The sequence below is a fragment of the Bos grunniens genome, chromosome 4 (genome assembly GCF_055505025.1).
Source record: "Bos grunniens cultivar Pamir isolate PY7600 chromosome 4, Bosgru_T2T1.0, whole genome shotgun sequence".
Lineage (NCBI taxonomy): Eukaryota > Metazoa > Chordata > Mammalia > Artiodactyla > Bovidae > Bos > Bos grunniens.
The window spans coordinates 71,291,013-71,318,393 of NC_141168.1; the positions used below are offsets into that span (position 1 = coordinate 71,291,013).

General features: G+C 37.5%; 1 protein-coding gene across 1 annotated transcript; it reads right to left on the reverse strand.

Moving 5' to 3' along the window:
- Positions 1 to 211: 211 nt before the first annotated feature.
- DLD (dihydrolipoamide dehydrogenase) lies at positions 212 to 26,958 on the reverse strand. The gene is made up of 14 exons (XM_086396833.1): positions 26,833 to 26,958; positions 25,007 to 25,085; positions 17,436 to 17,515; positions 16,627 to 16,695; positions 15,981 to 16,050; positions 14,507 to 14,607; positions 14,057 to 14,200; positions 13,531 to 13,632; positions 3,974 to 4,164; positions 3,168 to 3,338; positions 2,694 to 2,883; positions 2,124 to 2,261; positions 1,030 to 1,119; positions 212 to 944 (listed from the first exon to the last, which is right to left on the reverse strand). The coding sequence occupies exons 1-14, from the start codon at positions 26,869 to 26,871 to the stop codon at positions 879 to 881; spliced, it is 1,530 nt and encodes a 509-aa protein (XP_086252959.1). The 5' UTR covers positions 26,872 to 26,958; the 3' UTR covers positions 212 to 878.
- Between the last annotated feature and the right edge of the window lie 423 nt (positions 26,959 to 27,381).

Genomic DNA, 27,381 nt, shown 5'->3' on the forward strand with positions numbered 1-27,381 from the left:
CCAAAAATAAATGGTAAACATTTAGTAGGTATTGCTAAAACAGATGAAAGGATGATGACCTTTTAAATACCTTAGTATTGTCCTACAATGTGGAAAGAAAAGATACATCCTGGTCTATAAAAGCAATAATAAAGAGTAACAAAAATATACACTAGAGGTAGTCAAAAAAAAACTAGGACCATCTTGACATCCACTCAGAATAACCAGTAAATGAATATTTAAGACATATTTATTTCTGTGTCTTCATTTTCCACTGTAATACATTGCTTCTCCATCTGATACTTGATTTTTGTATATACACTGCCTTACTTTGGTTAACTGTATAACTATACTTTAGATTTGGTCTAAACAAAAATTTTACCTCTAACCACCAAGACATTGGGGATTAAAATAACTGAGATCATCATTTTTTATTTACATCAGTTTATACATGTTTCCAACTTCTTCTAATGACTGTTTCCAATGTGAAAACCAAGTTTCAAATAACCTGATCATCTTGGTTCAAACAGAGCTGTTCACATACCATACTCTAGTTGCATCCATGTAAGTAAATCCTGTATCAGAGATAACAGCTACTTAACATAAATTCAGTGACAATGAACCCTTCATAAACAGCATGAAAATATGGGTTGAAGAAAATTTTCCAGGAAGCTACTATAAGTAGCTTTTTTCCTGCAGATATTAATGCAGTGAAACAATATTAAATTTATTTAAAATATAGATAAGAGATTTTTCAATTCTGTCCAAACCTATTAAATACCTTCCAAAAGTTTCCTAATTCAGTCCTAGAAATTTTTGCAGCTGTGAGCATTTCCTGTTCAGAAATGTGACCTCTACAAAAGTCCCCAGGAAATTGCAGAAAAATATAATCTTCTAATTTAAAAGTTGATTGATTTGCCAAAAGATGCAGCCAAGTTTGCTTCTCTAAAAGCTTCTGATAAGGTCTGAAAGGGAAGAAATTTAGAATTAAAAACCAAGTATTTGTGGGTCAGAAGAAAATGTAGGTAGCCATGAATTGTGTGTTGTTACCGGATGGGCATGACAGACTCGAGCTATGTCTTCACAGGATGCGCCATACTCCAGTGCAAGTGCAGCTTCATTTACCATTTCACCAGCACCCTTTAAAATAATAAATCAAGAAGTAATTCTGTTTCTATGGCAAAACAACTATCATCTCATAGGACAGATTAGAATAGTTCTAAACTGCCTCCAGTTGGAAAAATCCTAACAGAAAAAAGTAGCACAGAAGAGCTTGGGCTCTGAAGAAAAATGGCCTGCATTCCAATCTTACCACTTACTACCTCAATTACTGACTGTACTTCATTCCATTTTACTCACCTTAAAAATGGGATGAACAACACCTACTGCACAGAGCCCTGAAAACCCAAGTTAATGCATGTATTTAGGAAAAACTTGCAGAGTAAGCACTCAAATGTTCTATTATCATCACTGATACATCAGATACCTAGGGGAGGGCATACTTCAAATGCAGTGGTAGGAAAGGCTTCTCTTAGAAGGTAACATTTGAACCAAGCTAAATAAGCCAGTCATACAAAGATCTGGAGAGACAGGATTCTAAACAAACGGTCTATAAGCACAAAGATTTTAAAATGGGACAAGTTTTGGCCTATTAAGAAATTGTGAGAAGGTGCTCTCACTTTCTGAGATGGCCCACACTCTGTGGAGTATGTTTCTCTCTAAATAAACCAACTTCTTACCTATCAGAAAAATACAAAGAAAAAAACTGAGAGAAGGCCCATGAGACAGGGAATTAATGAGCAAAGAGAATGATTGGAAAGAGATGATGTCAGAAAGACAGTCAGGACCAAAATTCAGTGGAGCCTTGGGTGTAAGTCTGAAGTGGAAAGGACCACCAGAGAGTTTTAAGCAGGCAAATGGCCTGGTTTGTGTTTTAAAGGGAAAACTTAGTTGCGGCATGGAAAACAGAGGATATGATAGGCAAGACTCTCAGTGCTAGAAACAATCCATAAAGAGGCTATGTTCAAACTTCTGCTAGTAAATAATAACCTCAGAATGTAACCACTAGGTGGTTTTAAATTAATGTACTAAATAGCAATGTTTTCCAGAAATCCTAATGGGATTTCTGGCTTTACAATACTCACTGGTCCTAGAATATGTGCTCCCAATACTCTGTCTGTTGATTTCTGCCCGAGAATCTTCACCATGCCATCTGTGTCAGCGTTTGTCTTAGCTCTGCTGTTAGCAGCAAATGGGAATTTCCCAACTTTGTATTCAATACCCTGTGAGAGACAGAAATTGAGAGCTTACATAAATTCTCAAAAAATTCATTTCCATTTGCTGAAATCATCTACCATTTATAAGAACTAAATCCCAAGAAGGCAGTTCTTCACAAAGCATATAGAAGGAAAGACCAAAAGGTTTATCACAGAAAAATATTTTGGAAACAAACATCAAGTAAATTCAAGTGTCAGCCCACCTGGATATACTTCAAAGTCAAATGTAAGACCTCTAGAATTACTAATTTTTAAATACAGGCAAGCAAATACTCTCTCCTTTATGATACTAATAAAGTAAAAAATTATTCAAACTTACCTATAATGTTCTACATAGTTATTAAAATGCATTAATGCAATAATGACAGGGTTCTTAACCACCATGGTCATTAGGTCAAATCACACGTTAAGAATAAAACCACCCTCATTCAGAATTACCTCTTCTTTCAACTGCTCTTCTGATTTGCCAACCCAAGCAACTTCAGGGTGTGTGTAAATCACTGATGGTACACAGTTGTAGTCAATGTGTACAGCGCCACCAGCCATCCCTTCAACACAGATAATGCCTTCATCCTCTGCTTTGTGAGCCAGCATTGGACCAGCAACCACATCACCAATTGCATAGATACTGCAACAGAGATCAACAGAAACAGCGAACTTCTGAAATCAGACACTCATCTTCTGTTATGCCAGAGTCAAAAACTATGAGCTTCCAGTTAGTAAATCACCGAAAAATAAATCAAATACAGCTCTTCCAAGTTCAAGTTCTACACTGCATAATCAAAAATTCAATTAATTATTTTTCTTTTACAGGTTATAATTTTACTATTCTACCCCAAAGCCAATGCATTTTTAAGGCATGAAAAGTGTTTATTTAAAATTATTGAAAATGCAGGTAGGTATGCAACTTACTTTGGAATTTTAGTTTGGAATCTGGTATTCACTGGAATTCTACCTCTAGTATCCAGCTCAATTCCAAGCTCTTCTAGTCCCAAATTCTGAGTAAAGGGTCGTCGGCCGATGCAAACCAGCAGTACATCACAAGTGATAACTTCAGCTTTACCACCAGAAGCAGCCTCAATACTAGGTAGTAAGCAGCATATAATTGTAAAACACATCTACATGAATAGCTGACAGATATTGGAAACTTAAGACCAGACATTACTCAAGTATTAATGACACTTCTGACAGTCTATTTTAATCATAAATAAAACATAAACAGGGTCAGGCAATGAAAAATGTACATATCCTCTAGAGGTCTATCATTTGAACCTCACAACAAAAGGCTGTAATTAACATGGTTTAAGAACACAGATCCAAGCTCAAGTAGTGCTTCTGCCCCCACCAGCTGTGAGACATTAGGCAAGTTACTTCAGTGTTGAATAAGTAGAATACCAGGCACATAGTAAGCAATCTAATCAATAATCTTACTGATTTCCCCATGCATCTGTCTAAAAATAATGATTTTACTGAATGTTGAGAGTTTAAATTGTTCTGAATGTATACTATGAAAAAGTACATAACAAATGAGAACACTGGGTTAGTTTTTCTATCATCAATGCAATCATGAATTTCAGAGGGCTGACTGGATAAGCAATACTGAGCTACACTACACAATAAAGTGGTACTAAGTTATAAAAAATCTGATTCTTAAAGCTAAATGTTTTTCTTAAAGAAACAGAAGGATACCATATCAAAAACAAATGTGGCATACTTACGAAACATCAATTTTTCCATCTGATTTCTTAGTAGCACCAGTAACTTTTGTGTTTAATTTAAATTTAAATCCTTGTTTTTGAAGGATACGTTGAAAGTTTTTAGATATTTCCATATCAATTCCAACACCACCAACATGACCCAAAAACTCAACTGCTGTCACATCTGCACCAAGCCTTTGCCAAACTGAGCCCTGCAAACAATAATCATGAAAATAAAGGCTTTGATAGCAAATGTTTAAAAAATCATCTTAAACAGTTTATTGTAAGCTATTTTCCTAGGTTACTATGTTCCTATTAGAAACTCTGAGGTTTAAAATTAACACTGTGACAAACATGTATGCTAATGCTAACTCTCTGTGTGACCCCATAGACGGCAGCCCACCAGGCTCCCCCGTCCCTGGGTTTCTCCAGACAAGAACACTGGAGTGGGTTGCCATTTCCCTCTCCAATGCATGAAAGTGAAAAGTGAAAGTGAAGTCGCTCAGTCGTGTCTGACTCTTAGCGACCCCATGGACTGCAGCCTACCAGGCTCCTCCGTCCATGGGATTTTCCAGGCAAGAGTACTGGAGTGGGGTGCCATTGCCTTCTCCAGACAAACATATATAACTTCATACATTTATTCATTCAGCATTTACTGAACACCTACTATATGCTAGGCACCATTTAGATGGTAGGTATACATCAGTGAGCAAAACCCTGCCCTCAGAGACCTTAAATTCTGATAGAGAAGACAAATAAGTTGAATTTATGCAGAGGACAGTAAAGTGTAATGAGAAAAATAAAGGTGAAGTAGAACCAGGACTACTGCAATGAGAAGGACTGCAATTTTAAATATGTGGTCAAGGGGAAGCCCTCGTGGGGAGCGACAACTGCACAAAGACTTGGAGAAGGAATGAAATACACTGGTAACTGCTTCAGAAACAGGCAAGACTGTGAAAAGGAAGGCTTTGAGGGGAAAGAAGTACCTCTTTTTGCTAATTACTGATGCTTGCAAAGTATTAATCTAGCTTCATATTTTATCTTCTCAAGATGAACGTTTACTTTTTTCATTCCAATTATAATTTAAACGAAACGCTGACATTTTATTTTAACAACATTTTAACAATTATAACTTGTGAATACTTATATGTCAAATTGGCAATAGGAAGATAATTTTACAGCATTAAACAAACTATGAAAAGCTATGAATATATCCTTTGCAAGAACTTACATTAAAATCACCTAATAATTTAAAATTCATTGTAAGATTTTAGCAACTGAATAAAGTTCATGTATTTATTTTTTGTATTTCATGAATTTTGGGGGTGAGAGCTGAGTTAACTAGAGGCAATACAGTGACACTAAAAATTCAATAACAAACATACACAAAAAATAACTCGAAATTATGGACCTAAATGTAAAATCCAAGACGGTAAAACTTTTAGAAGAAAACAGGAGAGAATCATTGTGACACTGAATTAGGCAAAGACTTCTTAGCTATAACACCAAAGTACAATCCATAAAAGAAAAAAAGTAAATTAGACTTCATCAAAATTAAAAACTTCTCTTCACAAGACAGTATTATGAACACAAAAAAGAGAAACCACAGGCTAGGAAGAAATGTTTGCAAAACAACTATTTGATGAATGTTTGCAAAACAACTACTTGATAAAAAAAAATATTTGCAAAACTATTTGATAAAGAAATGTTTACAAAAAAACTATTTGATAAAGATTCTATGCAGAACTCTCAAAACTCAGTAACAAAACAAATGGACCCAAGAAAAAAACATACAAAACATTTAAACAAATACTTCAAGGACATAGAGATGGCAAAAAGCACATAAAAATATGCTTAACACTGCAACACTAGAGAAATGCAAATTAAAACCACAATGAGATACTACTGCACACCCACCAGAAAAGCTCGAATCAAAAAAACCAACAATACCAGCTACTGGTGAGCAAATGGAACTGAAACTTACAGTGCTTGGGGAGGGAGTTATAAAATGATGCAGCCCTTTTGGAGAACAGAGTTCCTTGAAAGGTTAAACACAGAATTACTCCTAGGTATATACTCAAGAGAAATGAAAACAGATGTCCAAACAAAAACTTGTACAAAAATGTTCATAGTAGCATTATTCATGTTAGTCCTCAAGTGAAAACAACCCAAATGTTCATAACTAAAGAATGGATACAGCACATTTTTAAAATTCACTGAATGGAAAATTATTTGGCCATCAAGTGAAATAAGGTATACCTAAATGTTGAGAACATTATGCTAACTGAAATAAGCCAGACACAAAATGCCACATATTGCACGAATTCCATTTATATGAAATGTTCAGAATAGGCAATAGACATAAGAAGCAGATTAGTGTTTTCCAAGGACTGGGAAAATGGAGAAATATAGAATGACTGGCGGCTCAGATGGTAAAGAATCTGTCTGCAGTAAGGGAGACCCAGGTTCAATCCCTGGGTGGAAAGATTCCCTGGAGAATGGAATGGCAACCCACTCCAGTATACCTGCCTGGAGAATTCCATGGACAGAGAAGCCTGGCAGACTACAGTCCATGGGATCACGGTAAGTCGGAAATGACTAAGCAACTTTCACTTCTTTCTGGAGTGATGAAAATGTTCTGGAATTGAGATACTGATGACAGATGCATAGCTCTGTAAATACACTAAAAATCACTGAACTGTACACTACAATCATTACATGATATGTAAGTTATAGCTCACTACAAAAAAAGGAATCACTCCTCTGAATCTAAATCAGAATAGTAAGAAACAGTTAAGAGTAGAAATGATAAGCAGCAGCACCATCTTGAGAGAACAGTAAGCAAAGCTAGACAAGTGCCATATTCTTTAGGAAAGCTGATTTCAAAATCCTTAGATAGGAAAACTCCAGTAATATCTACCATTTATTCAGAGCTTATTAAATGCAAGGCACTATGGTGCCTTAAATGTATTAACCGTATTAAATCTCAACAAAATCTTATAAGGTAATTATTCTTATCCTCGTTTTTATAATGGATCAATTAGTTCAGAGAGGGTAATGAATTTAACAAAAACATAAAGTCATTAAGAGACAAAGCTAAGATTCATTTTAAATCTGTCTGATTTGAAAGCACTACATTAAACTGTAATGGAAGAAAGAAAATGAACTGTAAAAAATAAGTCATATGAATAATCTTTATGAGAAAATAGATACGTATGTCGACACAGTAAGTTCTCCATAAACCTAAATTTTTAAAATGACATGTAAAAATTATTTTAATATAGTAACAGACACCTAAAACATTGTGTCAAGATGTTTAAATGACTTGAAGCTTGCAAAAAATCTAATGCAAAAGTGCAGAGATGGAAGAAACAGAGTCATTGCCTTGGGCTATTATGCTGATTAAAAGGAAGTAAAGCTATATGATTCCTTTATGTTTGTTTGTTTTATCCATCAGTGACAACAATTTTCAATGTGGCGTGAACAGAAGAAATAGCATTAAAATAGAAGTGAAGCCCCAAATAAAAACCAATTGTTTTGGATGAATTAATTCCCAAATCGAATAAATTAGATAGACCACAGAGTTTGGGTAACAGACAGTGAACTTTGGGAACTTAATTAACCTAAGAGCACTGTCAAGAGGTGGGAAAGAATAGATTCTAAAAAAGAACATTCCTGGAGATTAGCTCAAGATGGTGGAAAAGGATATGAGTTCACTCCTTACAAAAACACATCTAACTGCTGAACAACCACTGACAGAAAAAACCAAACTCTGGAACCTTCCAAAATGACACCCTACATCCAAAGATAAAAAAGAAGCCACAAAGAACAGTAGGAGAGGCACAACTGCGATAAAATTAAATCACAAACCAGTTGGGTGGGCCACTCACAAATCTGAGAACAATTATACCATGGAAGTTATCCCACAGGATAACTTCTGAGATACTTCTGAGCCCCATGTAAGCCTTTCCAGCCTAAGGGATGGGAATGGGGAGGAGTTCCCAGAGAATCTGGCTTTGAAGGCCAGTGGGGTTTGATTACGTTACCAGAGTGGAAGGGTGGGCAAGAGGGATAGTTATGAAGTTTGGGACTGATATATACACACTACTGTATTTATAATGGATAGCCAGTGAATAAGTCAGAAAGAGAAAGACAAATACTGTATATGAATGTATACATATGGAATTTAGAAAGACAGTGCCGATGATCCTAAATGCAGGGCAGCATAGGAGGCACAGATATAAAGAACAGACTTTTTGAACTCAGTGAGAGGTGTCAGTCAGTCAGTTCAGTCGCTCAGTCATCTGACTCTTTGCGACCCCATGAACTGCAGCACGCCAGGCCTCCCTGTCCATCACCAACTCCCGGAGTTCACCCAGACTCACGTCCATCGAGTCAGTGATGCCATCCAGCCATCTCATCCGCTGTCGTCCCCTTCTCCTCCTACCCTCAATCCCTCCCAGCATCAGGGTCTTTTCAAATGAGTCAGCTCTTCGCATCAGGTGGCCAAAGTACTGGAGTTTCAGCTTCAACGTCAGTCCCTCCAATAACACCCAGGGCTGGTGTCCTTTAGGATGGATTCATTGGATCTCCTTACAGTCCAAGGTACTCTCAAGAGTCTTCTCCAACACCACAGTTCAAAAGCATCAATTCTTCAGCACTCAGCTTTCTTTATAGTCCAACTCTCACATCCATACATGACTACTGGAAAAACCACAGCCTTGACTAGATGGACCTTTGCTGGCAAAATAATGTTTCTGCTTTTTAACATGCTGTCCAGGTTGGTCATAACTTTCTTTCCAAGGAGCAAGCGTCTTTTCATTTCATGGTTGCAATCAACATCTGCAGTGATTTGGAGCCCCCCAAAAATAAAATCTGTCACTGTTTCCATCTGCCATGAAGTGATGGGACCGGATGCCATGATCTTCGTTTTCTGAATGTTGAGCTTTAAGCCAACTTTTTTACTCTCCTCTTTCACTTTCATCAAGAGGTTCTTTAGTTCCTCTTCACTTTCTGCCATAAGGGTGGTGTCATCTGCACATCTGAGGTTATTGATATTTCTCCCAGAAATCTTGATTCCAGCTTGTGCTTCTTCCAGCCCAGCGTTTCTCATGATGCACTCTGCATATAAGTTAAATAAGCAGGGTGACAATATACAGCCTTGATGGACTCCTTTTCCTATTTGGAACCAGTCTGTTGTTCCATGTCCAGTTCTAACTGTTGCTTCCTGACCTGCATACAGGTTTCTCAAGAGGCAGGTGAGGGTGGGATAATCTGAGAGAATAGCACTGAAATATGTACATTACCATATGTGAAATAGATGACCAGTGCAAGTCCGATCCATGAAGCAGGGCACCAAAAGCCAGTGCTCTGGGACAACCCAGAGGGATAGGGCAGGGCAGGGCGGGGCAGAGGGGGGTGCTGGACCAGCACACATACACACCTGTGGCCAATTCATGTTGATGTATGGCAAAAACCATCACAATATTGTAAAGTAATTATCCTCCAATGAAAATAAATTAACTAATTTAAAAAAATGTTTTTAAAGAAAACAAAATAGATAGCCAACAAGGATGGTCTATATAGCACAGGGAACTCTGCTCAATATTATATAACAACCTAAATGGGAAAAGAACTTGAAAAAGAAAAGATACATGTATATGCAATAACTGAATCACTTTGTTGTACACCTGAAAATAACACTGTTAATCAACTATACCCCAATATAAAAACATTTTTAAACAAAAATAAAAACTGAAAAAGAATAGATTCTGAAATGTGGAACAGAAGTCAATCCCTGTTAAATACTAGAAAGTAGAGATTTATAAATAGCCAGTTTGACAACCATTAGACACTACCATAAGTGTTTCAAACAGGTCATGTAAGCTACCCAAATTTTATTTCTGAAAGTTCTTCTGGGCTGGTTAATGCAGTATATTTTGGTATCAGAAAGGTAACCAGTTATGTTCATAACTGGTAAAAGGCTGCAGTATCAGGGCCTCCCTGGCAGTCATCCAAGATTCTTGCTCTTCCATGCAAGGGGGAGTAAGTCTGATCCCTGATCAGGTATCTTAAGATCCACATGCTGTGTGGTATGGCAAAAAAAAAAATTTAATTTAAAAGCCTTTTAAAACCAAAAAAAAAGACTGTAGTATCAGATGGCTTTTAATACTTTGCATTGACAACCTGAGTAACACTAGAGAATGCTTGATTAACCAATTGCAGATAAGATCAGATGATGGACCACATGCCTTAGTTAACATACTTCCCCAACTTATGAACAAGACAAAGCAAGAAATAACAGTTAAATGTAAAAGTGACAGAATCAAGACAAAGAACTAGGCTGGAAATACTGGGTGCAAGTGAACAATACTAAATTAAAAGCAAGGATAAGGTTCAAAGTCCTTTATTTAGGTTTTAAAAAAAAATCAGAATTGCTCAAGCAAAAGATGTGAGGTTTTCATCTGACCACAATCTCAATATGTGCTAAAAACAAATGAACAAATATCAAAAAACTGATCTTCAAGGGTTACACAAAGAAGCATATTATGCATATCAGAAGACTAAAAAACATTCTCACCAAAACCCAGACTATTTTGCTTAGTTTGGAACATCATTTAAAAATGACAAACTGGACTAGATCAAAAGGATGACAATGAAATAATGGATCTGTTATCTAAAAAACCTAAGTAAGAGTCATTAACAAAAGCAATGGAGATTTAAATATGACTAAAACTCAGTCTCTGCCTTTCAGGAGCTTATGATCCTATAAAAAAGAAAGACATAAACAAATAAATGCACTATATACTATTATCAGTAGATGATGAAAACATGTAGACACATTACACTAGACTCAAAGAAGGAAGGACCTGAGTTTTCTTAAACAGAAAGTGAAGTGAAGTCGCTCAGTCATGTCTGACTCTTTGAGACCACGTGGACGGCGGCACTGTCCATGGGATTTTCCAGGCAAGAATACTGGAGTGGGCTGCCATTTCCCTCTCCAGGAGATCTTCCCAACCCAGGGATTGAACCCGGGTCTCCTGCATTGCAGACAGACGCTTTATCGTCTGAGCCACCAGGGAAGCCCCCAGAAGTCTCCACTAAAAAGGTAACTTCCAAGCTGACATTTGAAAAATATTTATTATACCAACAAAAGTTTATTAAGCAACAATAACAAAAGCTAATATATGAGTACATATTATATATCAGCCACTATGCTAGATACTAAAGACACACAGTAAATGAAATAGCCGGCACCTCTAGCCTCATGGAGCTTATGATTTAATGAAAGAGAGACAAGTGAACAAATAGTATCAAGAAAGTAAGATAAATGCTAGAACAAGGACAGGGTGCAATGGAACACTCGGCAAGAGTACCTAAGGACATCCATGGTAGGCGGGGAAGGGCTCATAAAGCACAGAAACTCACAGAGGGATGAAATGTTCCAAACAGGAGGAAGGCCTGACTAAAGATAAAATACAAAATGCAGCTTGTTCAGGAACTGCTATTTCAATATATCCTGAACATAGTTTGAGAGGGAGAGGGCTTAGAAATGAAGCTGGAGACTTGAGCCAGTACAAACAATATTTAAGAGTTTGTACTTATCCTAACAGAGGATATATTCATGAGTTACCTAACAGGTAGTATCACATTAGAACCCACAGAGAGGTCACTTACAGTTCCCAAACGTCTTATTTAGGCCTCCAGACAGATGGCAGTACCACTCACTGAGGTGGGAAATGTTAGAAAATAAACAGGTTTTGCTCTGTATTTTGGTAAGTGAAGGAGGGAAAGACAGGTTAAGTTACACATTCACTGAGTGCCTGTGAGACCTACAAATAAAGATACTGTAAGCATTCACATACAAAAGCTCAGAGGTAAGGAGAAAGGATTAACTGCACATATATTTATGAGTCTTCAGGTAACTGGTTAAGAGTGAACAGAATATTCTCTGAAAAGACAAAAAGAATCTAGGAGAGAACCTTGAGACAGAATCTAGAGTAATAGTAATAATTAAAGTGAAGGCTGAGAACAGGAACAAAGAAAAGTCAGCCCAAAGGGTAGATGGAAAATCCAGAGTGCTATTTGCAGAGAGGGCAAGGGAAAAGTTTCAAAGGCAAGAAAATCAACAATGCTGTTTGCTACCAAAAAAGCAGTGAAGAAAACAGTCTATTGGATTGAGCAGTGAAGCCATACACGCCCCATCAAGAGCACTCTGACGGCAAGAGAAGCCATGGGTGAAGATGTAAGTGAGAGCTGATGAAACAGTGTGGGCATCTCTTCCAAGGAGTCTGGCTGTGGAGAGAAGGTGAGAGGGGAATCAGGAACTTAAGGAGGACACAGGATCAAAAAAGGCTTATGTTTGTGTACGAAGTCCATGTCTTTAAGTACAAAGGCATCTTAGCATGTGTGAATGCACATAGGTACCCTCAGAGAAGCAGGTTTAAATGTAAATGAGAAGGAAGCAAAAATAGGAGAGGCTAAAGACTAAAAAAAATACAAAAATAAAAATCACAAAACAAAGTCGCCAAGAAAGCAGGAGACAGTGCACCCCCAAGCACAGGTGAAAGGCTGAGTCTCAGGGAAGAAAGCACGCACACAGACACAGCAGACAAGGCAAGAGAACAGTGTAACGCCGGGCAAAAATACTTCCAAATCCAGCCATCGGGTTGAGGGTGTATGTCTTTCTCCTGGTGTAGTCAATATCCTGGGTATAACATAAAAAAAGGAAGCTGAATCCAACCAGGACCAGAGTTTTGCCAAGCAGATATGACAGAACAGTGCGGCAAGGGACTCAAGAACACCTGTAAGGAAGTCGTTAGTGACGCACTATGGAATCTAAGCTGCTTGGAAAGCAGTCAAGACGGGATAAGGGCACAGAGCAAAGACACAGAGGAACCTAGGGACTAGAAAACATGATAAACTCAGCTATTCTTCAGCTAGATAGGCTCTCTGAGGAAGAGGAAAGGAGTTTATGGTCAGAGAATAAAATGTCTGGATTTGTGATTTTAGAAGGAGAGGTAAAACGGCCCTGGGAAAAGACTTCTAAAACAGAGGGAAGAGGTCACTGGACAGAAATAAAAGTTGCCAGATAGACAAGAATGGAGAACAAGATAAGCAAAAGGTATGAGACAGCACATTATTCAGAGAACGTCAAGTAATTTGCCATTTCTAAAACTTGAGTTAGAGGGATCAAAATGAGGACAGAGATGCAAGAAAGAACCACATCATATAAGTCATGTCTTTATCTGAAATGCAATTCACTCAGAATGAGAGCTGTCTGCTGAAGGGCTGGAAGATTTAAATATCTGAAGGGCTGGTAGATCTTTAAAAATCAGTCCAATTCTAGGGAATACAAAAGCTGGAAGATACAGGGAAGCAGATTTCGAAACAAAACAAAACAGAATGTTCTAATGAGTAATGATTACTTAAACTGATTATCTTGAAAACTATTACTAGATAGTATTTAAACAAAACTCAACACTAATCTGCCTGTGATGTTAAACAAACAATCAGAGGAACTCTAAGTCCTTTCCAACTCCACGGAAGTAATAAGGGACAGAAAAAACATCACTCACCAATTCTACACCTATTACTCCTGCACCAATGACAACCAATTTTTCTGGAACTTTTTTTAAAGACAAAGCACCTGTAGATGACACTATTGTATCTTCATCAATCTGTTAATAAAAAAAAAGAGATAGACAATCAAAATTACTTGAAAAAACCTGACTTATAATCTGTGATCTTATTCAGTATAATCACTAAAAATATAAGTCATTTATTTGCTTTGAGCTATTTATGACTTTTATCCATGGACTTAATTTTATCAAAACCCATTAGAAATGGCTCACTTAAAAGTTTATCATGTAGCATCTCAAATTAGAATGGTCAACGTTAACCTCATATTGAATTCAAATATATCATAATATAAAGTGTTCCATTTCTGGTCAAGATCACTGCAGAATAAAGACAGGCAAATTCCCAAAGCTGAATGACTGTCAACATATAGTACTTCAGTCAGGTGTCTCTCATTCGAAGTTCATAAAGAATATAAAATATATTTAAGCAGAGAAGTTGTGCAGTTGTAAAACATGTAAATACCGTAATTCCAGGAAAAGGAGTGACTTCTGAACCTGTGGCTATAAGAATGTTCTTTGTATCAATAACTTGAGTGCTGCCATTGGCTTTCGTGGCGGTGACCTGATTTTTCCCAGTTATCTTTCCATATCCATTTACATGAACAACCTTTATAAAATAATATTTAAAAATTCACAAAGTTTAAAAATAATTTTTTGGGTAAACAAACGTGATTTGTAAGAAAAAACTATTAAGTAAGTTATCCAATACAAAACACCTCCTTACTTGGTAACACTACAAATGGCGCAGCAAAAATTTTGTTACATGCATCAGGGAAATCTATTTTAGGCTAACATACTGTTTTAAATTAAATATCCTCCTGCAGCCAATTTCTAACAGCATCACTGTCAGCATAAAGCAATGTTTATCATGTATATAAAATAATGCAAAAATCTGAACATAAGACACACTAACCTTATTCTGTTTGAATAAGTGGGCAATTCCACCTGTTAAAGCTTTTACTGCATTACTCTTCTGCTCCATCATCTTCTCCAAATTCAAACGAACTTCAGACACTGTAATTTGTTAAATAAATCTTTAGTCCATAGCTAAATTCCTGAAGCAATGTGATATTTTTCACTAATCAAGGTCTGAAAAATTGCAGCCCAATGCATACAGAACTGCATAAAAGGCTGTATTAAAATTTTTTAATCTAATAACTGATACAATAATCATAGCTGACGAAAGGCCAACAGCATCCTATGACAATAACAGAACACATCACACAATGTAAAAAGTCCACCTTCAGCAAAAATTAAGTCCAAAATAAACCATTACACCCCACTCTGACAACACAGTCTTTAAACACCTTATGACAATTATAAATCTGAAAGAGATTTAAGTAAAAATGACAAAGTAAAACATCACTGGAAATTTTAAACCAAAGACAATGCTAAATTTCATGAAACAAAAGCTAGTAAAAAATCACATCTGAAAACTTCAAATATAGTTTAATATAAAAGAGTTTAATCAACTAGATTTTACTTACTCATTTAATTCACAAGAAAACTCTGAAGCAACAATATAATAAAGAAACTCAAATTCCAAAAGAACTTCAGAAGCAAGAAGAGTATGTCAGAAATTAGCTCAGGCAACCAATACATACATTAGAGATGAGGAAACAAAGGCCCTAAGAGATGTGATCTACTTAAGGTCACAGTGCTAGAACAAGAAGCTCTGCCTACAATGCACACCTCTGGTTAACCCTGTCTCTTCTTCCCTTAGTAGGTACAGAAAGTCAACTTTGATTCTACTTTTCATCTAGTTTAAAATATTTGCTTTAATGTCTGTACATCACTCCTATACCTATCTGCCTACACTACAGCCCAAGCTTTCAGAAACCTACTACTATAAAGACATAAAAATCAAATTAGCCTCCCCCAGCACAAGATGTGTTTTGACCTTTCCTAGGACTATTCTCCTGGATGTATCTGTAAACAACAATAATTGGAGAAAAAGGACAAAATGAAAACAGTCCAAAAAGAATGACAGGAGATAGGACATACCAAATTAAAACATTATGAAATGTCCATTTCCACTATGCCACCTCCTTCCCCCTCTCCTTGCATCTCTTTTCACTACCAACGACTTAAGTAGACCTTCCTTCCTTCACCACTATTTGCCCATTGCACTAAGGAATCCAGCGCCCCCCTAGTGATCTCTTAGTGATCTCTAAGTTTTAAGGAAACAAAAACTGAGTCTTCATACACACACACTCTGTCTCACACACACACAGGTTAGCAAAGGAACAGAAGATGTCATAGTAGAAACATCGTTAAGATCTGTCTTACTCTTCCCTCACTAACCATATATTACACTGTCATCAGACACAAGTCCTTAACCAGAAGAGCCAAGTGACGATATTGCTAAATGTGAAAGATATACATACTTTCAATTCCTCTAGATGCAAAATCTTTTCCATGGGCCAAATGGTAAAAGTGAGAGTTATTCAATAAAGCCTAAAGGAAAAAAAAGACTAAATTATCAAATTTCACAAACTATATACATGCAAAAACCACTTACAAAATGACAGTCTCTACATGAAATAGCATATAGGACTACACCAATTCAGTTTCTGTTCTTACATATTTAATGTAAGAAAAACAGTAACAACTTAAATGTTCAGCAAACAAGAATGAAAAAACTACCTTACTTTCTTTAAAAGCAAAGGATTAGGTATACAACTTCAGAATGTCAGGTTAAAAAGGAAGTTATTTTTCATACATAAAGGGCTTAAAAGAAGAATTTACTGCCTATTAATTGTTTCGCTGGAGAGGAAAGCCAAAAAAATGGAATCTGATCCTGTCATCAGAGCCTAGCTCAAAGGCTAGGCATTCTGAGACAAGGAAGTTATTTCAGGAATGTATGGCAGACTGACAACAGTAACCTAAATTTTAACAAAGAAAAAAATGTGTTTTTATCATCTCTGGGTTATTTTTTAATAACTGTATTAGTTTAACATTCTAATCTCAATATATCCTTCCAGTTGGTGGCTAATGAAAAAAATTTCTACCCTGTACAAAACATATGCTCACCTTAGAAGGAATACAACCAACATTCAAGCATGTTCCACCGAGTGTTTCATTTTTCTCAACACAGACTGTCTATAAGCAAAGAAAACATTTATTGCACATAACCTGCAATGTTTCAGTTCACTAAAATTCCAAATGTATGTCTTAATTCTTCTATAAAACATGCTACTGAAAGTGTTTGTGAGAATGAAATATATAGACTCTTTTAAAATTTATTATCTGCATAATACTACCCAAAAGTGAATCATTCTGAAAGATATTTGTTTAAAAACCAAATCATGTTTTTATTTAGCTCTACTACTCTATCTTCCAAAGTGTGTGTGTGTGCAGGCCAAGTCGCTTCGGTAATATCCAACTCTGTGGGACCCTACAGACTGTAGCCTGTCAGGCTCCTCTGTCCATGGGATTCTCCAGGCAAGAATAGTGGAGCAGCTGCCATGCCTTCCTCCAGGGGATCCTCCCAACCCAGGGATCGAACTTGCATCTCTTAAGTCTTCTGCACTGGCACACAGGTTCTTTACCACTAGCGCCACCTGGAATTCCCAAAGTGTGACTAGAAGCCAAAACAAAAACAAAAAATATGGAGTGGGGGGTGGTGCGCAGCAGGGAGGGGACAGTGACTTCACTTTCCATTTCACGAAAATACTACAACTGAATAAATCCTCTCTCTTCATTAGTCTCAGACCTAAATATAATTTATAGAATTAGCAAATTATTTATCATTATTAATTACCTGCAAAGTATTTTGTGAATGTGCTCAACCTTTCCCAAATGAAAAGGAAATCAATGCCTAATCTGAGCTTAAACCTTACCTTGAAGCCTAACTGGGCAGCTTTAATAGCAGCAACATATCCTCCAGGACCAGAGCCAATTACTGTCACATCAGCATCGACTACAATCAAAGCAAATTGATACAAAACAATAAATTGCTTATTACTGATCAAAAGCATTACAGTTAAAAAAAAAATCTTGCATTTTATACTCCAAAAAAGTGCAAATAACCAGCATTTTCTACATAATACTATTCATTCCGAGGTACCAGACATTCTCTGACATAACTGAAAATGACACAGATTTTTAAATTTTGTGTTCTATGTATTCATTATGGCATATAAAAATATAACTGAGTTCTGTACCCACTGTATCCACTGACTTTGCTAAATTCCATAGTTTTATTGAATGATAATGGACAGAGATTTAGTGACATAGCTGTACAAAGGAAAGAGCCTGAGCTTTGCAATCTGTCATACCTGGCTTCAAATCTCAACTCTTATCATTTATTAGCTGTGTGACTAAGTGACTTCATTTTTCTGTCATATAGGAACAATAATACTGCCATAAATGACTGATGTTTGGATTAAATAAAATAATTTCGTATAATACCTTAGTTCTTTCAATAAATTCAAAACCAATTATATCCTTTTCAGGTACTTAACTTCTAAAATAACAGGGGGAAAATTCTGCTTCCCTATAATACTTGGCAAATACGTTCTGAACTATTTGAATAATGATAAATTTTTTACAGTTTAATAGGCTAAACAGAACACTCAATTAACTATTCTGGACATTTATCATATAAAAATAAGAAACTGAAAATTAACTTTGATCAGTAGTCTCAGGAGTATAATAATTATGAAACAAATGTAAAAATAAATTCCAATTATTCCCAGTCTTGTCAATGCAACATCAAATCAAGCAACAATAACCATTAAGAGTTAGAGACAGTCTCCCTTCTCCCCCATCCACTGTCCTTACAATCTCAGTGACTTTAACACACTTTCACATATGTTTTTCTCAGAACTTCCTAGGAGAAAGGTAAGGATGGCATATATATATATATATATATGGTAAAAAACACTAGGTTAAAAAAGAAAAAACCCACTAGTTTCAGACAGGTCAATTAAACTTGCCCAAGGTCATCTAGCAGCCATGTGACAGAGACAAAATTAGGCTTTTTGTCTCCCCTTCCAGTGGTCTATTATTTAATATTACTCCATTCCTTAATTTCAACTACTTCAAGAGCAATAATCAAGCTGCGTAATTACTAGCTATCTAATCTTAGGTGAGTAATTTAATCTGCTTCACCTTCAGTTTTCTCATCTGCAAAATAAAAGTGAAGTCGCTCAGTCGTGTCCAACTCTGTGCGACCCCATAGATGGCAGCCCACCAGGCTCCCCCGTCCCTGGGATTCTCCAGGCAAGAATACTGGAGTGGGTTGCCATTTCCTTCTCCAGGGGATCTTTCCGACCCAGGGATCAAATCCGGCATTGCAGGCAGAGGCTTTAACCTCTGAGCCACCAGGGAAGTCCTCTGCAAAATAAGGAGTACACAAAAAAATATCTACCTCCCAAGGCTGTAATATAGAACAAATAACATTTGCAAATAGCTTAGCACAGTACCCAAATGTATATAGTGTTTGCTATATAATAGCTATATTCTGATCTACAAAGACAACAATTTTAATTTCTTATCATCCCCTTCCCCACAAAACACATACCCCCTAAGGGATGGGAGTAGAGTATCCTTTAAAAGACTTTTGCTGGCCTCAACAGAATCACAGAAGCTATGTTGGAGGACAAGTAATAGGTTATCCAACCCAGTTATCCACAAAATCTAAGAATCACCCTACTGAATAAATTAAAGTACTGATTATCCTTGGTAATAATTTGGGTTACTCACACATGAGAAAAATATAGCTAGGCTAACACACGATAAAAGTGTTGTATCAGTTCTCCTGATCCATTTGTGCTTTTTGGCCATACTGCTTAGTTCACTCATTCATGTTCAGAATTAAATATATAATAAAATATATTTTGATTTTCAAATAGAAATTTCTATAAAATACATTTCTATTTTCAAACCTTGAACCAAATGAAGACCTAACCAACATCCCTTAGTTTGGGTCTAATTTTTAATTTCACAGTAATCTAAATACAAGCTAAAAAACTTATTTCTTGCCTAAATTTTTAACATATTTTAAATTATAATATACAGGTTTATTGAATAAACTTAAATACAAAAAAGTCAAAAACGTGTGTTTTATTTCCCAATTTACTATGTGATCTTAGGTCTTTTTCAAAGCTACGGAAAATACCAAGAAACAGTTCAGCTTGCACTGAAGATACTGGTTGTTCCATTCCATGAGAATCCCACTAACATGCTAGGAAGCACAAAGATGAAGGGAAAGAAGAAAAGTCTTCATTTAAAGATCTGTCAGCTGAAGTATAGGAGGGCATTCAGTTCAGTCGCTCAGTTGTGTCCCATTCTTTGTGATCCCATGGACTGTGGCATGTCATCATATGGGTACGATTCAGGGCAAAGTTTTAAAAATAAGCCATTATTTAGGGAAAGTATACCAATGTCTGCAATTTACTTTGAAATGCATCAGAAAAGTAAGATGAATGAATGGATATGTATATGAATGGACAGACATGTGATAATGTAAGTACAGAAAAATGCGAAGAATCCATGGGTATTCACTGTAAAATTTTTCCAACTTTTCTAAATATTTGCAATTTTTCAAAATAAAATACTGGAAAAACAAGCCAGCCAGCATTCACCTTTAGCAAAGGCTGCTTGCAAGTGAAGGGTTATAACGCATGATTCTGACTCACTATTTCCTTGTCAAAAAGTATTTCTCAATTTGGTTCCTATACATAGTTTTAAAAATTAGGATATGGCAAAGTAGTTAAACAAAATGCATTAATTTAGAGAACATTTAACAGAAAATTTAAAACTAGCATCAGCCTTTACAAGTGAAAAAGAAAAACAGAAAGGGAAATGCAAATTGATAGCCTAAGAGAAAGATGACTAAGCCAAAACAGCAAAGGACAGCTGGAGAGTAATCTACATTTCAGGTGGCAGTGAAATACCAAGAGGAAGCTATCAGGCTGATACTTAAAAAAAAAAAAAAAATACTGGGTACAATAAGTGGTGACCAACTTAGTCAATACCATGAAATGAACGGAAAGAAAAAGCAGGGAAAAGTGCTCTAAAAGTTACAAAATATTGCTTATTACACCAATAGGAAGAAACTAAGGATACCATATGATCAAGGCTACCACTAAAATAAAGGTGTCGGGCTACAAACCAATTATAATCATCAACAAATACAACATGTGTATTAAAAAGTCAGTCTGCAATATTATTTACCACTTGGATAATTTACTACATGCCAGGCAGTGAGCTAAATGCTTCTGGTTGTCTTATTTAAGACTAAGGACATCTGTTACATAACTATTACTGCCATTTAACAGGGAGCAGATAAGGCTGAGGGGAATTAAATAACCTGCATAAGGTTACACAACTAGTAAGTGACCAGCCAGCATTTACGTTAAGTTGTTCAGATTCTGAAGACTGTGCTCCTGTACCATTATGCCTTCCAAACCACTCAGATGGTCCCATCATCTCCAGGGCAATCAGGAATTCCAAACAAAATGACAAAAAGTTCTTCATTATCAGAATGAAATAAAATTTCATGAATGCCTACCCTATGAGGAAATCATCACTATCTTCAGAAATCTCACAGTATAGTTAGGGAAAACAGGTACATATCAAAACGTAGAGAAATCAATTGTAGAAAACAATTAATAATTGTCTTTTAAGGAACAAGAACAAATATTATAAGGCAGTAATCATTAATTGCCAAATTCACTAAATGAATATAAGAGCTACATGATAAGGTTTATCATCTTTTGTTGTGTATTGGGGGGAGAGAGACTTTTTTTTAATGTATTTATTTGTTAATTTTGGCCACACCCCACAGCATGTGGGACCTCAGCTCCCGGACCAGGGACTGAACCTGTGTCACGTGTGTTGGAAGATGGAGTCTTACCCACTGGACCTCTGGGGAAGTCCCATGTTTTAAAATTATCAATAGCCTTAATCTTCAGCCTATTTCCATAGTCACATTCTATACCTTAATCACCCAAAACTGCTTGGATTCAAAGAAACTCTTGAATTTTAATACTTTACTTTCTGATCATAATCCTACAACCTCCTAGTTCATGAGCAAAGAGAAACACAGTAAAAGAAGAAAGAATGGCGAAGTAAAACAAATCTGAGTTCAAATATAAGCTCTACCATCCCTTAAATTCTTGGGAAAATTATTTAATCTCCCTGGGCTTTGATGCAATATAGCCATAATAGTGACAGTAATACCTACATCCCGGGGTTGAAAGGCCAGAGGTAAGATCTGTCAAGACCCTGGGAGGATGCCAGGTACCTACTGGGCACTCAACACATGTTTTGTCTCTCCTTAGATCCATCTCCCATCTTTGGTCTTGCAGCCTCCAGTAGATTCCCACCCTCCATAATACCCTACACAACTACATCCTAACAAAATCCAACTCAGATCTTATTCTTTTGCTTCTCATTGGTCTCCCTATTTCTTGTTAGATAAAGTTCAAGTTCCTAAGTGCACATCCAAATCTCTTCAATAACTTTCTCCAGCCTCGTCTCCCACCACATTCTGCTCATCCACCAGTATCATGTGGTGTAAGCTTCAGCAATAATGAATTACTGGTAGCTTGCACCCAGCCCTGTGTTGGTCTACCCACACACATTCTGCTCCACCTACCTAGAAAATAAATGCTGAGAGCATACCTTTCACATTACAGACACTATTCTAAGCTATTGGGCTACCAATAAATGGCAGAGCCCTGGTTCTTACAGTCTAATGAGAGAGAAAGAAAAAGTATAAAAACTCCAAATGTGCAACAGAATGAGCTTTAAAAACAAATATGATTATATCATGCTCCTGCTTAGAACACTTCAGTGACCTCCAACTGCCCTTAAAATAGTGTCTTTTGTAACCTGGAAACATCAACTCTCAACTATCAACATATTCAGCCACACTGGCCCTTTCAATCTCCTCAAATGCACTACACTCCTTCTCACGTCAAAATATCCCTACATGCCATTTCTTCTACCTGGAACACCTCCTTCCACACATGCTCCCACAACGCTTTTCAGATATCAACATTAATTTCCTTAGGAAAATAACTGTGACCAGTCTCAATCCATATATAGCTATCATATATAGCTATATGCTCCATCAATGGAGTCTTCATCATAACTATAATAATTTGTTCAGTGTTTATCTTCCCCCTGCAAACTATAAAGCTGCATCTTGTCTGTCTTATCCTCTAGTGTATCCCAGCAACTAGTATAATAACCAGGACATAGTATAGACTTTGTTGAAATAATGAGTAAATGAACAGATGGATGTAACAAATGTGACTAAGTGCTATAAGTATCTGTCATGAAATGGGTCATATCAATAACAACACAACCTGATGAACTTGGCCCAGATTCAGAAATCACCCAGATGCTGTAACAGGGACTGTATCATAATAAGCTCAAACTTCTCAAGCTGGTCAACCAATACTCATCTAAGGAGACAGGTCAAACAGATCAGTGATTAAGAGTGTTTAAGTTCTAGAGTCAGAAGAATTTCCCCAGCTACACAGCTGGTAAACGACAGATTTCCTAGCTCAGCGCACTAAACTCAGGTCCTCAATTTCATAAAGGAGAAATCAGCAGTACATAACTGGTGGGGCAGCCACAAGGATTAAAGACTGTGCTTGAGACAGAGTAAGCACTCAATGCATCAGCTAATATCACTGTTGCTGCATCAGTTAGTATCACTGTTGTTTCTGGACACTTACTGTATACCAGGCACCATACTGGATGCTTGTGATGGAGCATAACTAAAACAGACATGATCCCAGGGTTTATTCAGTAAATAAGAACTGAGTACCCACTGGTCTATTTTCGGTGATAAGCAGTCACATTCAGTCCTTGCCCTAAAGAAGTGTACACTCTTGAAGAAAGGTCAGTCATTAAATAAATAGACAAATATAAATATGTACATAAAATACTTGTTACTGCATCCAACCAAAGACTTCACACACAGTATCTACACGAGTACTAAAGGATTTATAATCTACTCAATATGAATGCTCAGTTACGCCTGCAACATTACAATCTAAATTCCTGCTCAGGGACAGCCTAGCAGATAGAAGGTACTAAATGAAACTTTGTTGAATATGTAACACCAAAGGTGCAGAGTGAGCCATAAAAAGTCTTTACTTGGCATGCTTTGGAAACGAAAATCTCCTGCTGAATTAAGAATTTCCATTTAACAAAAGAAACAAAGAGTGTATACCAACTATACCTCAGTGAAACTGAAAGGGAAAGGGGATATAACGGGTTGAACTTTCTCCTCCACCAAATTTGTATTTTTTAAAGGATTTTTTTGACCTGTTCAAAGCAAGGGTAAATCACCCACTGTTGGTCATTACTGACCAGAATCCTCCTCCTACCCTCTCTCCTAAGAATAAAATATACCAAATGCCAGTAGTCTGACAACAGTTTAAGGATACAGGAAAAAATTATTTCACAGAATGCAGGAAGACCAATGGTCACAGTTACCCCCAGGTAAGCTTTAAGACATCAACATACAACTTTACTTATGATTATACAAGAAATTTCAAAAAATGTCAAAACGTGATTTCAAATAATCAATAGTCTTGGTACTGGGAAGCCAAAGTATCTTATTATAAATCCAAGAACTTCCTGTTTTAAATACCTTTTTTTTTTTTTAAGTACATATCCTTTATAGAAACTTCAAAAATACAGAAAAGTGTAAAAGAAGAAAATATTCATAATCCATAACTTCCTTTCAGGGTACATTTTTCTAATCTTTAAAATGTGCTTTTGATAAGCCCATTAAGATTTCCATTCAGCACACAAAGAGATGTCTCATCATTCTAAACAGTGTTAAGCAACTAACACACTCAGTCTTACCAGAGGACAGAATTAACTTTTTATTTTCTTGGCACAATATGTAGGCTCTTAGCTCCCAGCCCAGAGGCTGGACCCAGGCATCCCGCAGTAGTAGTCCATAACTTTAAAACGGAAACCCCCTAGCCACAATAACCTTCTTGCTATTCCTTAAACCACACAACTCAATTCCTACCTCAGACCCTTCTCACTGCTGGTTCCCTCTGCCTGAAATTACCTTCTCACACCCTCACCTTACTCAGGCCCTTGCACAGAAAAGGCCTGATACACTATCTAAAATAGTCACCCTACCCCCAATTACCAGACTTCATTTTCAACCACTTCCCAAATTATTTCCCTGTTTCTTGTATACTGTTTGTATTTCACCATCAGACTTCAAGTTCTGTAAGAGCAAGGCTTTTTCTTGTTCACCACCTGGAACACACTACCTGTTCAACAGAGCATTTAAGTGAACAAACATTTGAACAAATGAATTTTATAGCTAATTACTTTGCTCTTAGTTACTCTTAACATTCACTTGCTTTTACATTTAAATATAAAGGAAATATGAGCAAAACCTGTTTTACTAAGTACTTACTTGGTTGATCTGCATAAGTTCTTAGTGGCACTACAGAAACTCCTTGCAGACCATGAGATATTCGACTGAAATGGCCTCTCTGAAAAAAAGAAAGAAAATGATCCTATTATGTAAAATATGAATTCAAAACTACTAAAGATCCATGAAGTCAATAACGAGTCAAATGTATCGAGCAATGATTGCTAATACATCTTCCACTGACACAGGGAGGTTACACAACAATTTCTGCTCTTTTGTAAAAACAATCAGCTTGCCACACTTTTTTTATACGTGTTCAACATATCATTTCATTTTTTTACCTAACTAAAACATGTTATTAAATGGTGCTTACGTTTTATTTTATTTTCAGAAGGCATGGCTAACTTTTGGCGCCAGAGATTATTTTAATGGCATTAACTAAAGCGTTTAATGGAGAAGGCAATGGCACCCCACTCCAGTACTCTTGCCTGGAAAATCCATGGACAGAGGAGCCTGGTAGGCTGCAGTCCATGGGGTCGCTAAGAGTCGGACACGACTGAGCGACGTCACTTTCACTCTTCTCTTTCATGCACTGGAGAAGGAAATGGCAACCCACTCCACTGTTCTTGCCTGGAGAATCCCAGGGACGGGGGAGCCTGGTGGGCTGCCGTCTATGGGGTCGCACAGAGTCAGACATGACTGAAGCGACTTAGCATAGCAAAGCGTTTAAAGTTTCAGCTTAAGTACTTGGATAATCTACATTATGCAAATCCTTTTACATGTAATTATTGTTTCCTAAAATCAAAACTACCATGTACAATCTATGGAGATGTACCTGAACCACACAAAATGAACAGAAAATTAGACAAGATACCTTAGGAAAATGCACCATGTACTCGGACCCAAGAGCTACTAGTGTTACAAACTGCATCATAACTCCACAACAATCTCTAAACATGGATGGCTACTATTTTCCTAAGAACAGTGAGGCACAAAGGAACAACTGCAAATAGCTCCTATCAAAGTAGGCAGTGAAAAATCCTACACGTTGATCTAGGAACGCTGTCTACTTCAAGGCAAGGCTTGCACTTGAGGTGAGGACAGCGGACCAAAGAACAGCAGAGTAGAGACCAGGGCTGAGTTTCAGTCCCAGCTCTCTCACTAAACGTACATCTAGCTTGTTACATTAACTTTGCGAAACATAGGCTACTCATCTTGAAACAAAGGAGTCTAACTTCTCTATTATTTTTAAGGTCTCCGTCAATACTGTATTCAGTCACAAACCCAAATATATACAATTTGGCTGTATTCGGTACATTGATGTAAAGGGAAGGCTATCTTGATAACCTGCTACAATTAAAAATACAAGCTCTAAGGGGGAGGTCAATGCACGCTCGCTTAAAGCTGCAAACACTAAAGGGACCTTTGAGGAATTCCTGGGGCCAAGAGTTAGGGCTCAGTCTGAGTCTTTCAAGCGGTGGCCCAAGCCTGTCTACTGCAAAAGGCCACTAGGGCCGGAATTAGAACTACGAAAAAGTCAACCATAACGGGCAAGGGTGACTCCTACTTTCTCCGCCAGGGTGGAAGGGCCTATGCGGGACTCCCAGGCTCCAGGCCCAGGCTTGGGAGGGGACTGTGTGTGGTTGTTGGCCGTCACACAACCGGCGGAGCTCTCCACGGCCCAGGCTTCTGCCTCCAAGCCGCCGCCCCAGGTGAGCGGGTTCAGGGGTGGAGTCGCGGGTGGAGTCCCAGGTGGTCCCGGCCTGGCCGCCGGTCTCTCCCACACCCACACTTAGGCCGCGTCCCGGATCCCGTCAGTGGGCCTCTCTGGGCCTGATTCAGCACGATCCCACCCAGTGGGCCCTCACCTTGACCAAGGAACAGTACACACGACTCCAGCTCTGCATCTTGCCGCTACACTTTCCTTTCTGCCAAGGATTTCACCTCCGCTAAGCGTCTCCGCCGCCTCCCCAAGGTCTCCCCGCTCTGCGCATGCACGAGCGCGGCCTACGTCATCGGTCGGGCGCTGCACGATTGGCCCGCGTGGTGCGCGCCTGTCAGGCCCGGCGTCGTACACTGTCGTAAAGAGCGTAATGTTTTGTGGCACCGGGGAATGCGGGACATCTTACACGTATGGAAGTGTGCGGATTTGCGGTCTGATCTAGTACTTGAAAGGCAGAACAAATAAACTAAACTGTTGTTTCCTTAAAGCACGCTACGGAAAGTATCACTTCATGGGAAATAGATGGGGAAACAGTGTCAGACTTTATTTTTGGGGGCTCCAGAATCACTGCGGGTGGTGATTGCAGCCATGAAATTAAAAGACGCTTACTCCTTGGAAGGAAAGTTATGACCAACCTAGATAGCATATTAAAAAGCAGAGACATCACTTTGCCAACAAAGGTCCGTCTAGTCAA